The sequence below is a fragment of the Mus musculus genome, chromosome X (assembly GCF_000001635.26).
Source record: "Mus musculus strain C57BL/6J chromosome X, GRCm38.p6 C57BL/6J".
Taxonomy (NCBI): Eukaryota; Metazoa; Chordata; class Mammalia; order Rodentia; family Muridae; genus Mus; species Mus musculus.
Genome location: NC_000086.7, coordinates 36,598,073 through 36,612,799, shown reverse-complemented (window position 1 = coordinate 36,612,799; position 14,727 = coordinate 36,598,073). Strand labels below are relative to the sequence as shown.

At 42.6% G+C, this 14,727-nt stretch overlaps 2 protein-coding genes across 5 annotated transcripts in view; one reads left to right on the top strand and one right to left on the bottom strand.

Annotated features, from left to right (window-relative positions):
• The window catches only part of Akap17b (A kinase (PRKA) anchor protein 17B), a 37,293-nt gene extending 32,666 nt beyond the window's left edge, over window positions 1–4,627 (top strand). For 3 of the 4 annotated variants that reach the window (XM_006541384.4, XM_006541383.4, XM_006541385.3), the window contains one exon: window positions 136–4,627. In XM_006541384.4, the coding sequence (XP_006541447.1) occupies window positions 136–1,827 (1,692 nt within the window). In that variant the 3' untranslated portion in view covers window positions 1,828–4,627. The remainder of the gene's footprint in view (window positions 1–135) is intronic. The other variant, NM_001081956.1, reaches the window with a different exon arrangement.
• Window positions 4,628–6,720: 2,093 nt separating this feature from the next.
• On the bottom strand, window positions 6,721–14,607 carry Pgrmc1 (progesterone receptor membrane component 1). Its single transcript, NM_016783.4, has 3 exons — window positions 14,186–14,607; window positions 10,524–10,679; window positions 6,721–8,012 (listed from the first exon to the last, which is right to left on the bottom strand). Exons 1-3 carry the CDS (start codon window positions 14,511–14,513, stop codon window positions 7,909–7,911), a joined length of 588 nt encoding a protein of 195 aa, NP_058063.2. The 5' UTR covers window positions 14,514–14,607; the 3' UTR covers window positions 6,721–7,908.
• Window positions 14,608–14,727: the final 120 nt, after the last annotated feature.

The following is a 14,727-nucleotide window of genomic DNA, read 5'->3' as shown; positions in this document are numbered from 1 at the left end:
CTCACATATAGGTCCCTGAGTTGGAACTCAGGTCATTACGCTTAGAGGCAGGCACCTTTATACCTCCTGAGCCATCTTGCTGGCCCCATTTGAGTTTTCATGAGAGATCATTAAATCTTATTTTTTTCCTTAAAGGGATCCACACAGTGTAATCCACAGGAAGTTGGTGTTATGAAGTCCGAAGCTCATCATACCCCAGGGACTGCATTGAAATCACCCGAGGAAGAAGAATTAAACACTCGGCATCTTCTAGATTGGGAAGAAATGCCAAGCTACCAGGCTTCCACACTTGATCTTAGTCAAAAGGCAGAGAAGCGATGCTATCAGGCTTCCAAGTCTGACAATAAACAAAAACAAAAAGGGAAGAAAAAAACTAAGGCTCAGTTACAGAAATCTTCACACACTCCTGGGGTGAAACAAATGAGACACTCAGCTAGAAAAGAAGAAACTGGAAAAGTGTTAAGTGATGGGTGTGATTACAGTTTGGTCTCTGACCAGAATTCTTTACAGAGTACAATGATTGCAGATCAGTCCCTTGCAAAGGAAGACCACGCCAGTTCTAATGAATCCCATTCTTCTAGACAAGCTGTGATCAACCGTGGCAGGAAACAGAAGATCTATGAAACAGATGAATTTATTGACTACCTATTAAACTATTATCAGACTCCAGAGTATGCCCGATTCTGTCTTGAAGCAAGTCACCTAACAAGCACATGTCAGTGGCAGAGAGATGTCTACGCTAAGGGGGATGGCTTTCAGATCTATTTAAGAAAACAGGGGTACCACTCAAACAGCCTGAGTGAAGAGGAGAGCCTGCAAGGGATAGAGCAGGACGAAGAGCAGGACTGGCCACAAGTGTATATTAAAGATCCTGAGAGTAAGTCGCAAAAGACAGGCAAGATCAATTATGCCAAAGAATTTACAAAGAAATTAAAAAACCATTGCAAGGACATAGCAAGTGAAACTGATGAGCACCTGTCTCCAACTGATGGAGAGAGCTATCCTGTGGAAAAGATTCACAGTCACGGAGTCAAAGATTCTCAACACATAAGAAAAAGCCCAGTTTCCTCATCATTAAGGTCAGTAGATGTAGGTTTGCCATTGGCAGACTTCTTGGAGGAAATTAGTAGCGATTCTGAGTGCTTCAGTGAAACTCTTAGCATGAACCAAGAGGAGGAGGAAAGGTCTATGGCTGTCTATAATAGCTCCCCGGAAAAAAGACCTCTTGGTACTGACAAAATCAGTACTTGCAAACAGAAAACGAAGTCGAGTCAGCAGACCTTGTGTTCAGAGTGGAAACATGACAATGAGGGAAAATACTCTAAACACAGAGTTAGGGCACCAGGTAAAAGGTCCAAGTCTGAACTGAGATACTCGTGGCTTGAGGAGGAAGGTGATTCCATTAGAGTTGACAAGAACATAAGCAAAACTAGGGGGAAACTAGCCCCGAAACACATGCTTGATGAAGGCCAGTACCATGAGTCCAGTTCCAGTGATGAATTAGAAAGCACCACGAGGAAGAAGAGGAGACTTACTAGCGGTATGTTTGACCAGAATGTGAAATACAGGCCCCTTCATATGCCATCAATGCCGCCAAAACGGGCTAGAGCATTCTATTTGGGATATTTCTCCAGGAAAAGGCAGACTCCGTGGAAGTCAGAATATAACCAGGATGTAAGAAGGTTCAAAAGATATGAAAATTCTGAAGATTACACGCTTGATTCTGATAATTACTATGTCAGTCACGATGACAACCAGGAGCACATTGAGTATGGAAGCTACTTAGGAGACAGCTACTCTAGTTCTTTGTATTTTAAAATGTTCTGACGGCCACTTTGAGCAGGAACACCCTTATTTACAAGAAACAGTGGACGGGAAGAAAAACTTCAAACCAAATATAGCTATGTTGTTAGCAACCACAGTGCAAGACCTAGAAGAGGGTTCAAGTGCAAAAGCTTGCTCCTCTTGCCAAAGTTCCAAGTGTGGATCAGAGTAACTGCAGGTATGTCAGCAAGCTTTGGAAATAGAAAACCTGTAAATTCTAAAGCTTGGTGAAACACCGTAATTACAAAACTTCTTGATCCAAGGACAGATTTTACATTAAGCTTTAATTTGGTGCCAGTAAAGGAGCAGATTAGCATTAAGATGGCTGACTTAGCCTTCGATGGCTCTTTTGCTGTCATAACATCATTCATCATCTATCTTCAAAGAGGACAATAGTGGACAAATAGGCATCTTTTGATGTGTTCGTAGATTGGGTCAGAAGCACCATGTATGGTAACAAACTTTGCTAAATTTTACTCCATAATAATTTTAGATAAAGAAGAAATCCAGAGGTTAGAACATATAATAGATTTTATGACTAGAATTTCATGAATATTCACTGGAAGGAAATGAATATATTCATAATACTCAAAGGGTCATTTATGTACTGACAGTTCTAGAAGAAGAATCTAAAAGGGCTGATTGCCCTTTGACAGCTAAGTAGCTGGGACTGTTTGGAGTTTTCTTGTTTGTTTTATGGACCCCATATGTTTCCATCAAAGCACCAGGATCGAATTTATAAAATCAGGGGGATTTGCAAAGGAAATATCAAAACATCCTGGCACATCAATAATGGCACTTGGGAAGAAAAGTTGTGACAGTATTCTATTTCAGGCTCTGTAATCCTTTCACTCAGGGTTGGGTGACATCAGTTTGTAAAAAGTCACTGACTATCCCCCACACTGACTTTTATAGAATAGTAACAAGTGCCTCCTTCGTCCTTAACAAAGTCATGGTGTTAGAAAGACTTAAGAAAAGTCCACAGTTTTCTAGCTGTGGAAAAATTGTTTGTGTGTGGAATTTGTAAGCGATGTTAAATAAGTGATTTATCTTTTTTGCTGACTCGTTTTGGACTTCTTAAATGTGTTTTTAAATTGAGATATTTGTAGATTCCTGAAGACTTACCCCTTAGCACAGTGCATGCTCTGTAGAAAGCTTGGCCAACTCTTTCTGCCTTACATTGGATTCAGGACCTCAGGGCAGTTAGTTGACCTTCATTTTCCCAACAAAGCTATACCCGACCTGGCAACTGGCTATCAGTGAATTTAGAGACCATCTGCAACAAGAATAGTTGTTTCGAATCCGCAGAATTGGTGAAGGGTAGCATTTTCATGACAATTTCAGTTCAGTCTCAATTTGACATTCTACAGGAAAGCATCTGCTAGCAGATGCAGGTAGGATGTCAGTCTGTGGGGTTACTTACTATCCTTACTATCGTGTCACACACTGAGTGCCCCTAAACTGCCTCTTGAGCAGCCTGGTGTCTGCAGTGGTTGTGACTATGGTGTACCTAAAGGAGAAGCCACAGGTTGTTTCTCTGATCTGCGTATTCCTCTTTGAAGAGAGATTGTTCAGTCACTTCAAAGTTCAGAAAGGAGTGAAACAGATCCACATGGATTACTAAGAAAGAAACAACCTCACTTTGAAGCCAGTGGTTGGTTTCACTATTAAAACTGGGTTTGACTTACTGAATCTGAAAGACTGCACATGTGGTGAGAGTGCCTTTTTTGTTTTGTTTTTGAGGACGAGCAATGACTATTCATGTTCAAAGTAATGTTGCCCAAAGTAGCCTTTGAAAGCACTAACAGCTCATATCTTGTCAGAGAGTTTTCTGGCAACACATTACTCTCCTCCAATTAAAAAGCTGCCTCCTTTCCCTCCCCCACATGTTATTCTATTGAAACAAAAAACATTATGGGTTTGTAATAGAAAGCAGCTGACTGTTTTGAAACAAACAAACGAAAAAAAAAACCCACTCAGTTTCTTCCCTCATTTGATGTTGTTTCTCGAGAGATTTTAGGTATTTTTGCTCGGTAAGAAAAGACAATAAAATTGCAGATCTCAGCAGCATGTGCAAAGGTTGGGATTTCTCCCTGTGATAGACGTGGTGCTAAGTCATCTTGATTCAGCACTTTCGCGCTGTTTCTTTGCTAAATGCTTTCCTGGGGCCTCCAAGTAACAATACTGCTTTTGCTGAACCCTGGAGTTTTGTACCCGTCTGTGGTAATGCATTGTAGATCCGTGTCAACCCCTTTTTTGCTGTAGGCCTTACCCGAGAAAGGTAGCCGAGTAAGATAGCTTACTCTGTGCTTGTCACTCGGCGGCTTAGTAAAGAATGTAACGGGACAAACTGCTATGACTACTTTTGTTCTTGATACTGTTGTTATTTAAGTTGTGAAGTGTGTTTCCTCATATCTTCTTTTTGTCCCATCAAACAAGGGCCTGACGTTGTTTTATTTAAAGAGGGGTTTCCGTGCGCTTCCCTTGTATGTGCTGCTAATCCTGTAAAGGGAAAGTCTGCTAAGTGCTTTGTTCATTTGTTTGAATTTCTCAGGTAGAAGGCCATGTAACCTAGGCATTTTGAAACCACAACCAAATCAATGTGTTTTTGTTGCAAAACTGTTCAATGTGTGAATTTTAAAATAAATGCTCATTGATTCCACTTTGGGAGGATGTCTCTATCTGTAGTAGGGTATGTTACACTAATGTTGCTCTTTTTGGCTTATTTGCATTGTTAGAGAAATGATGCATAATTTAATTTTCATACATTTAAAAATAAAATTGTCAATAGTGACAATAGTGACTATTGACTGATCATTGTTCCGGGGTAGATGAATGCGCACCCTTAACATTTCCAACTCATTTCAATATTTTAACTCTACTTCACTTTTATGATAGGAACTGAACCTGTCAGAGTTAAAGGAACCAAAGCCTGTTTCTTATTCATTGTGGATAAACTGAAATCACATTTAGACTCAAAATCATTCTTATCTAAGTACATCTAAACATTATTTCTGAGAATTTCATACACATATACAATGAAATATGGTCTTATCTGCTCCACATCTCCACTTCTCCATTTCCCCTTGTAGTCCTAGCACACCCCCTTCCAAGGTAATATCTTCTTTTTTTGATGGCCCAGTAAGTCTAGTTAGTGCTGCCCATATGTATATGTGTGGGAACGTGGGAAACCTACCAGTGACCACACCCTCGAAGAATGATTCCCCTCCCCAAGCAACTATCTCTGCCAATAGCTCCTCAGTATAGGGTAGGGCCTGGAGGTCATCTGTATCATTTATACTGGGATTTTGGCTGGCTTGGTCTTGGCGCAGGTAACCACAGCTGCTGCGAATGTATGCTACAGCCATGTCATGTCCAGAAGACAGCATTTTCCCCTGGCCTCTGCCTTTTATGCTCTTTCTGCCTCCTCTTAAGTGATGACCCCTGAACCTTAGTGATGGGTGGGGTTAATATAGATGTCCTGTTTAGAGCTAAACACTCAGTGTATCTTTTTGAGTCTGGCTCTCACTTGTAGCCTAGGCTGGCTTTGAACTCCTTATCCTCTTGCCTAGCCTCCCACATGCTGGGATTACAGATGTATGCCACCATGTTTGGCATAGCACATTTAATCGGTGCTGTTAAATGGTGGCAAAATTGGTACTATGGGATTTCATTTCATCTCACTCTCTCAGTTGTGTGTGAAACTTGAAGTTTATAGATGTCCAAAACTATGAGTACAGAATGGGGAGTCTAATCCAGGGAGTTTAGAATCATTCAAGAGTTAAATGTATTTGTACATAAAATAAGTAACGGACTGCTTCAAAGTATTATAATGAAGACAGATTGTACCTTCAACTCTGAGCACTTTAGAGCTGTAATGTTCCTTTTTGGGTTCCACAAGCTCTTCATGAAACATTAAGGAATAAGTGAATGATTGTTCTGAATCAAAACCGAATCACTCCGTGTCCCATGGTAGGTTGACCACATTCTAGTGAATAGCCCCTTGCCTATGAGTGTATCGGCAGCATAAACCAAACTTGGTTATGGAAAGAGAGGGCATACTGTTGGGAAGGGGTAGAAGTGAATCTGAGAGGAGTTAGGAGTAAAGGTGGGGAGTGAGTCCGTTAAAATCACTGTATGTATGAAATCCTCAAAAATATTTAAGGAAAATAAAAGCCACATTCCTCCTGCCATAAGCCCCCTACACTCCCCTAACACTCAGTAGTAACGTGACATCCTAATGACAATGTTAGACTTCAGTCTAGAAAGTGGACTCTGAGGCAGGATTTGACAGTTCACAATATAGCACAGTTCTGCATTCTTTCCCAACGTGTTGCCTTTCTTCTCTTTTTCTTTTCCTTCCTTCTCACAATGTAGCTCAGGCAGGCCTTTAACTTACCTACACATAAGTCTAACACCCAAAAGTTAAACTCAATTTTAAGCTAAAGTGAAATGACAAAATCTGATTAATGTTTAATTTATTCTTCTGAGAATTTTACACATGTATTCCAAGTATTATGATCATATCTAAACTCTCCTGGACCCTCCCCAACATATCCCCAGTGGTCTTTAGAAAACTACCCCAGCACATCGAATTAGTGCTGCCTGTATGTGCACACAGGTACAAGGTACTGAGGCACGAGGAACCTACTAGAAGCCCTTCCAAAGAAAACTGACTATCCCTACCTTAGTTGCGATCAGCTCCCAATAGCTCCTCAGTGGCTTGGGATTATGAACGCCTCTTCAGTTGGTGCTTGAATGTCGGCTGGCTTGATCTTGCTGTGAGTTCATGAGTACACTAGCCATGACATGACCAGAATCAGCTATGGCATAGCTACTCCCACCCCCCACCCCACCCCCCGGCTCTTAGGTTTAAAAAATGAAAGCCTCACTATATTGGGTAAAACCTTTTTATTAACTGACCCAAGCACTTCATTTTTTTTTCTGATTTGAGGTAAAACCATTAAACACAGCTCACAAGAAAATACAATGACTATTTAACTACAATTACAAGAGTTTGAAACCTCACTAGTTGTTCAGATAATACTTTTACAAATTTACACAACTGTAGAGTCTACTTAAGCTAGGTTTAGTATTAACCAAAGGAGTATTACCCAAGACCTAGACACCTGACGACTACTTTTGAAGTGACTACAAGCTTGTAACAACAGAAGGATTTAAGTGTTACCTTAGGAATGAATGTATTGTCCTTTCAAACTCACCCAGCTAGTGCCATGTAGTGTTTTCTCATTCTTCAGAGATGTCAGTGAAGGCTTTTGGAAAAGCACATACCTGTTCCTGCCCTGTAATTCCTCTCAAATTTTACAGCTGGTCAATAACCACATAACCATCACCCTGCTACAAGCAAGAGAATTTTCTTTTGCAAAGTTCTCCTTTGGATTTTCCGATGCTGTTTTAGTTCCAACTGTCAATGACCATGTGTGTGAGAGTTACTGTGTGTGGGAGAGTGTCCACATGCAGACATGGATGATAAATCAGTCCACGAACACAGGCAATGGGTTTGCCCTAACTGAGTTCAGTATTGAGGTTTCATTTTGTTACTGGACTTCTGTTTTGAATCAATACCATAGATTTTGGAATACTGCAGATTTGCTTTAGGGGTAGATAAAACAAAAATCATGCAGTTAAGTCAGTTGGGTAAAATGGGCTTGTTTTAGAATACAGCATGGCTACACGCTGATCCTTCTTCATTCTTAGGACATTTACCATTTTGACCAGTGTGTGTGCACTTACCATTTTGACCAGTATGTGGAAATACCCAAGTTTTCCCTCTCTCAGGAAAATCAAATTGTAATTCAGTTTGTTCTAACTACAGATAGAAGAGAAATAGCTTTACCATTTGCATTACAGCACTGAACTTCACTTTCTGGATTTGTGACATACAAACACATCATGCATTCTAAGACGAGTTGATTTTATCGGTGTCACTAGTGATGTTACTTAAAAAATTTACAGCAAGTTCAAAACTTTTCTAAATATTGAAATCACCATGTTGTAAAGACAGACTGGAATGTTACAAATGATTTTGCAAAATACAAAAATAGATATGCTCCACCGAATGCTTCATTCATTCTTCCGAGCTGTCTCGTCTTTTGGTTCTTCATCATCTGAGTACACAGTAGGCTCCTCCCCTTCCTTCAGCAGTTTTCCCACGTGATGATACTTGACTGGAAGTAGAAGAAAAAAACCACCACACAATCAGTCACTCTCATGCTTTACAACAGAATCACTACATTTCATTTTAAAGCATTTATGAGCGGTCCACACAATATACTCCGCAATGTCTTAGGCTTCTTGATAGATATAAAGGGATTATATCATACTCTTTGCCAAAAATGGAATTAAGAGTTTTGTTAAAATATAAAGCAGCAAACCATGTCAGGTGGCACCAAAATGACCTGAGCCTCTGTAGGAAGTATTTATATTAAGACCTCACTATGAGCTAGGGAGGTTGTAAGGAATTTCATGGAAGAAAGATACACTTTGGGAAATGTACGGACAGATGTCGGGTGAAATTTCCAGAAAAATGAAAACATATTCAAAGGCACATAGGCAAGACTGAGCATATCTGGGGAACAGTAAGAACATGTCGGCAGGAGTAGAATTGGCATTTGGAAATAGTAGGAGATAAGTCTGGCTAATCAGTGTGTGGGAATATTACGAAAGACCTGAAAAGCCAGCCTGAGAAATCTGAACTTCGCCTATAGGTGGCAAAGGTACTGAAAGTTTGTAAGAGAAAGAATGACACAGCAAAATAGCACTCCAGCAATGTTATCACCCAACTATGCAGGGCAGAATTCAGTAAGAGCAGTTGAGCAGGGTGACCAGGAGGCTGGTATGCAGAGGCAGATGTGAAGGAACCACAGCCAGGAGTAGGGTAAGTCCACTAAAATTAAAAGGATACGAGACAGCTTCAAAGAAAACTGGAAACATCCATTAATGAAGTGGCATCTGGACAGCCTGGGAACCAAAATGAGGACTGCAAAAAGGGAGCCACTCGAGAAGGCCACATGACAGGAGAGCCAGAGCCAGAGGCCGGGCCAGAATTGAGAAATTAGTACCAGAAAAGAATCAGGAGGGACAGAAAGCTGAAGCAGTGCTAGGGGCAACTTGGAGGATGTTAGACCATGATGGGCTGGAATAATGGTTAAGAACATCAGCAGGACAGCAGAAGACAGTTTTTTTCAGCGTGGGAAAAGGCTATGGGTAATTAAAGGAATGGCAAGGGTCTAGGAAGGGAGTGAAGATGTTGTAGCCAAGAGGTTTAGGTGTGAAGTCAGAATTAGCAAGCTCCATTATAATCAAGTGAATGCAGGGTTAAGGCACATTTCTTTTCTGATATGGGGAGGGATGAGAGTAAGCAACCTGTCTAAACAGGTAACTAAAGCTGCTTTTATGTGAAATAATCGCTGGGAACAACTGAAACTTCCCTATTTGAACATAGTATAAAGTGTGTTTGTGTGTTGGGGGGGATGGTGGCTTGGGACTGTGCAAGATAAATAAGTCAAGTGGAAACCTGCTTAAGGGGAATCCACAGTGATTTCTGAGTGTAGCTAGGGTGTCAGAACAGGCTGGGTTAGGCCTAGGTGAAAGGCGTTGTGGGCAAAAGAAAAAAAAATCACCTTTTTCCCACTGATGCCAGAAAGCTCTAGAGCAGAGCTTTATGGATTATAAATCATAACTCACTACTTTCATATTGAAGATTATGATTACACAGGCATCTTGGGCAAATGTTAGTGACTATGTTAGGTAGCTGGGCTGTTTTCAAAGTCCAAAGATTTGCGTCCTGCCTTGAAAGCTATACTTGTACTTGGTCTGTTCAAGATCCAAACTCAAAAGGTAGTGCCACACCTGGCTTATTATTAACCAAGAACCCTCTCGGGTTATTCTGAAGAAGATAGTTGGATATAACCAAAAGAGTGTGCATGACTTAAACTGATTGTGGGGATAGGGAAATTAAAAGCTTCCCCCCTCACAGACATTTCATAAAATCTGGAAAAGATTATTCTAAGTTCAGATGTGTGCCAGGGAAGTAATCTTAAAATGATCATTTTAACCCCCGGGACTTAGGTTTCATTGAAGCTTGTTCCTGCAGTCTCATGCTTTGAAGTTCACCCCTTAATTTCTACCCTAACTGTAAACGCTTTACCCTCCCTCCCATACATACCTAAGTCTGAAACAAGTCTTTCCTTTTTCTTTAAAAACAATGCAGACACCATTGTTTGCTGGGCAGATTATAAGCAGCATTTATAGGTGAGGCCTAATTTATAGGTGGGTTAAATCAGAGTCAATGAGAAGTTGTTTGGCAGAACACAAGTTTCCCATTCTTCAAGAGAGCTGTGGGCTGCTTTTAAACAGTAAGTCTGACAAGACAGGGCTTATGAAAATCTTCCTGTAGGCAAGAGGCCCACTGTCCTTTCGCTACATGCTCAAATGCTAGTATGGAATCTATATCCTTTCATGCAAAAATGCACATATCAAGAAAACTTGGTATGTCATCATAGTAAGTGACTCAGCACTGCTACCATTCCTTTATGTCATGAACTTGACCTGTCCAAGATTCAGGAGCCTATCAAAATGCACCCGATTTCAGGGTGCTTACTCATAGCTATTGTTTGATCATAAATCTGCATTACTGGTAGAAATTTGATCTAGGCAAAATATAAAGCAATGCTTACAAGTGAACTGAGAGTCCCAGTCACTCAGGGTCTCCTGCTGTGCAGGGGTGAGGTCAGAAAGGTCGTCATACTCATCCTTCAGTGCTTCTTTGTCCAGGCAAAATGTGGCAAGGCCCCTGGATGCATCTCTTCCGGCAAAGACCCCATATGGCCCCTCTTTAAAGACAAAATGAAACCAAAGACAGATTCTTTATTAGATAATACACTTTTCCTTGGCTCACGTAAACAGAAGACGGCTTCCTTGCTTTCAACACCAAAAGCCTCCTTTTAATTTGTTTGTTTGTTTGTTTGTTTTGAGACAGGATTTCTCTGTGTAGCCCTGGCTGTCCTGGAACTCACTCTTGTAGACCAGAATAGCCACAGAGAACTCACAGAGATCCATTTGCCTCTGCCTCCTGAGTGCTGGGATTAAAGGAGTCCACCACTTCCTGGCTTCACATTCCATTATTGAGCTGCACGAATACACTTTGATCATTACATAAGGGCATTGACAGACTTACTGTCACTTTGATAAGTAAAATGAAATAAAGATGTGTAGCATTTGAAATCTATGTCCTGCACATAGCTAATATAAGCTCAAGTAGTTCTTTTGACGGTGGCCTTAATGGGGATTGTTTGATTATACACTCCATGGGTTAGAATTCAGCTCAAAGACTTTGTATCTACAGGTTGGCTCTATTCTGGGTGCTTGAGCCAAGACAGTCAAAGTTACAGTTTCTAACCACTAATGTGTAAATGAAAACATTTTCTTATCAACATATTCTGATATGTTTTAAATGATCTTTAGTTGCAAGTCATGAACCCTAAGGCATCTGCAAGAACAATCATTTTACAAATACCAGTGGTTCCAAAGCCTCTCTGCGTTATATAACCTTTACTGTCTTATTTAAATCAGAACTCACAACAAGGGAGATCAGTTTTGGTACTATTATTAAGTGTAAGCATACAAATGAGTGTAAACAGCAGTGAAAACACTAAAATTTTCACTGAAAAGGGCTGCAATCAACGCCTTCAAATAATCTCCTAAAACCTGAAAAATGCTACTATGTATAACATCATAGCAAGCTTTTGTCTGAGGACAGTGGATCAATCTGAATCCACCTGAAGTGGTTATTTAGAGTTAAATATTGCACAAACAAATGAAAGGAATTCGGAGTACTTTAAGCAATGCCTCGTTTTCCCAAAAGGAGGCTAGATAGCAACTCTGACATTAAAATCGTCATACCAACTAGGAATGGCTGGTATTTCATTACAGTGTGGTTATCTGAAACTTTAGTCGACCAAACTGTTTTTCTTTCTAACATATTAAGATCCATTTTTTGTAGGACTGGGGCTTTGCATATTCTAGGAAAGCACCCTAGTGCTGAGATATACTTCAAACCCTTAGGATCATCTTGTAAATGCAACTAAGATTCTAAAATAGGGGTTGGTTTCAGTCCTCATTGCATGCTGCCACTAGAGAAGGTTTAAAAAGAACAAAATTCATATGCTTTTCACAAAATATATACTGCTAATGGAAATAGTATCACCTAGTGCTTGGAAACAAAGTCAAAGTCTTGGTTTGGACTCTTACCATTTTAGAAATTACAGTCCCTGGACTGGTAATGCATACTTAAACAAGATCTAAGGCAAATATTAATAGTCTTTGGAGAGTATATTTTGTTCACTACAAAGCATATTAACTAGATGCTTGGTGAGCAGAGCTTTGTGTTTTTCACTCACTGCTACTCGCTAGCATCTACGACTGTGCTGTACAGAGTACTAGACACTCAAATGGCTTCACTTCTAAGAGTACTCTGTAACAGAAAATATTTCCACTATGATACTATCAGTGTTCCTTGGCCTCCTCACACTGGGGGCGTGCTTGTCTTTTTATGTTCCCAGAGGGAAAACTAAGGCCTTGAGACCATAGGGCGTTGCACCAGATCACACAGCTGGTCAGGGACAACAGCGAGGCTAGAATGTAGAGTGCAGGTTGACTCCTAGTTGTAGCTGTTCCAGTACACACATCGATATCCGGCAGGATGACTCTGCAAACTGTAACCTACCTGGTTAGAATGGAGACAGCTTGACTCCAGCTGTGCTCTCTGAAAGCACGGAGGATCCCCATGTGATGACTTTGCAAATACAACCAGATGACGAGGCCTCGTGCATTTGTGTTGATTACCTTATGGTTTAGCTTAATAATTATGGGTAATTACACCATTGTTTATGGATAATGTGTGACTACAGTGACAAACAATATGTAGTTTTCCTATTATTTTGCAGTCACATGCCTACAGAACGTAATTTTCTAAAATGTCTGAAAGCAGAAAGGAAGAGTGAGAGTTCACTAAAAAGCCTTTGGCACATGTGCTTTTGATTGGCTGGACTCTGAGACGTAACAGAGTGGGTATGTCTGGTTTGGATTAGTGCTGGCTAGTCTTCCCTCTCAGACCAATGAGCATGTGAACATACCCACCCCCCAGCCCCGAGTTCCTGGTGCTTAGAGGAATCCATATTGGGAGAGCTAAAGCCTCTTCTTCCTCTCTAAATGTTCTAGAAAGCAGGGCTTTCTAAATCTGGCTGATTCCCCATTTCCCTACAGCAGAGGAGTAAAATGTAGATCTTTTTAGCCCTCTCCCCTGCCCCAGAGATCTAAGTGTGGCTATGGATGGTCAGGCCAAGAATCTGTATTTTTCATAAGCATCAGGTGATTGTGATAGGCAATCCAGTTTGGAAAAGCCTCATTTCTGGGGAGTTGTCCATCTCTTGTTTTCCCCTTGGTTGGCTTTTCCTGAAATCCCCCCACCCATCGGGCTTCACAGCCTTACCCTATTGTTTCTCAGGACCCTTCCACTCCTCCCTCCCACCCCCGTTTCATTTCATTTTATTTTTTCCACCTCCCAGTCTCCCCACTCTATCATACACTAAATATGGTGTTTCTGACCATCTCACCATGTTACCATAGTCCACCACACACTGCTCTTAATGCATCCAACCAAGCTTGGTCGCTTATTCATCATCCAGCCTGAGTCCACCCCACTCTGCACGCACATACACATACCAAAGACATACCTAACACATGTCACATTCCAAGCGCCACCCCCCAGACAAACGGTGTACACCAAACACACATTCACTGCGCATGCACACAGTGTACACACACACACACACACACACACACACACACACACATTCTCCGCCAGGAACAATGCTGCTTTACCTGACACTAATCCCCTTCTCCACTTTCTCTCTTTACACACCCTTACATTCCACCATGGCTCCTCCGGCGTCATCGGCCTCCACGTCTTCTCAAGTGTCTGGGCCTCTCTGGAGACACCTTCATTTTTTCCCCTCAAATCCGAAGTCTCCCCCTCTTTTCAGGACCCCCGCCCCAAAGCCCACTACCTTCGAAAAGTTCCCTAATATCCCGGGGCTTCGGACCTCGCTGTCCCTCCCACCCGCGGTTTCCAAGGCTCAGCCTCATTCGGGCATCCCATCCCCCCGTACGCACCCCCACCCACCCAGAGCCTCGTGCCCCCGGCCCGCTCCCATTGCTGCCCGCCTTCCCTCCGACCCTCCCACGGGGGCGCCCCACCTCCCCCGGCCTCTCTCCCGCCCCGCTTCCACGCCAGGGTCCCCTCTTTTGTCTCCACGACCCCCTGGCCCTGCCTCCGTACCAGGCCCGTAGAACTTGCGGCCTTTGGTCACGTCGAACACCTTGCCGTTGATGGCCATGAGAATGCGCGGGTCCTGGACGCCATCGAAACGCCTCAGCTCGGCAGGGGTGAAGTCGCGCCGCTTGAGGCGGGGCAGCGGGGGTGGTTCGTCGTCGTCGTTGTCGCCACTGGCACCGGGCTGGTCCCCGCGAACGATCTTGTAGAGCAGGAAGATGCAGAGGCCCAGGAGGAGCAGGTTGAGAGGAGACGTGAAAATCTCGTGCAGCAGCCCGCCGCCCTCTAGCTCGCTCGGGTCGGCGCCAGTCGCCACCACATCCTCGGCAGCCATGATCTCTGGAGCAAAGGTTGGGCCCGGCTAGGCAGAGCTCCGGAACAGTCCGCTTCCTCCGCCCTCCCAGCGAACAGTGGCGCGCAGCGTTCTTTGACAGAGGAAGAAAAGCTCGGGAGGGGCGGGGCTCCGGGGGCGGAGCCTATAAGCCCCCGCCCTTCGCGGCCACCTAAGCGCCCCGCCCTGCTCGGGCTGGCTCGGGCAAGCTGGGCCT

What these genes read in the sequence shown, in the direction of transcription:
- Pgrmc1 (NM_016783.4), bottom strand. Translation starts at nt 14,513, where the DNA reads ATGGCTGCCGAGGATGTGGTGGCGACTGGCGCCGACCCGAGCGAGCTA. An exon ending in CCGCAAGTTCTACGGGCCTG is followed by an intron (nt 10,680 to 14,185) that starts GTACGGAGGCAG and finishes TTGTCTTTAAAG; the next exon opens with AGGGGCCATATGGGGTCTTT. An exon ending in CTGGGACTCTCAGTTCACTT is followed by an intron (nt 8,013 to 10,523) that starts GTAAGCATTGCT and finishes TTCTACTTCCAG; the next exon opens with TCAAGTATCATCACGTGGGA.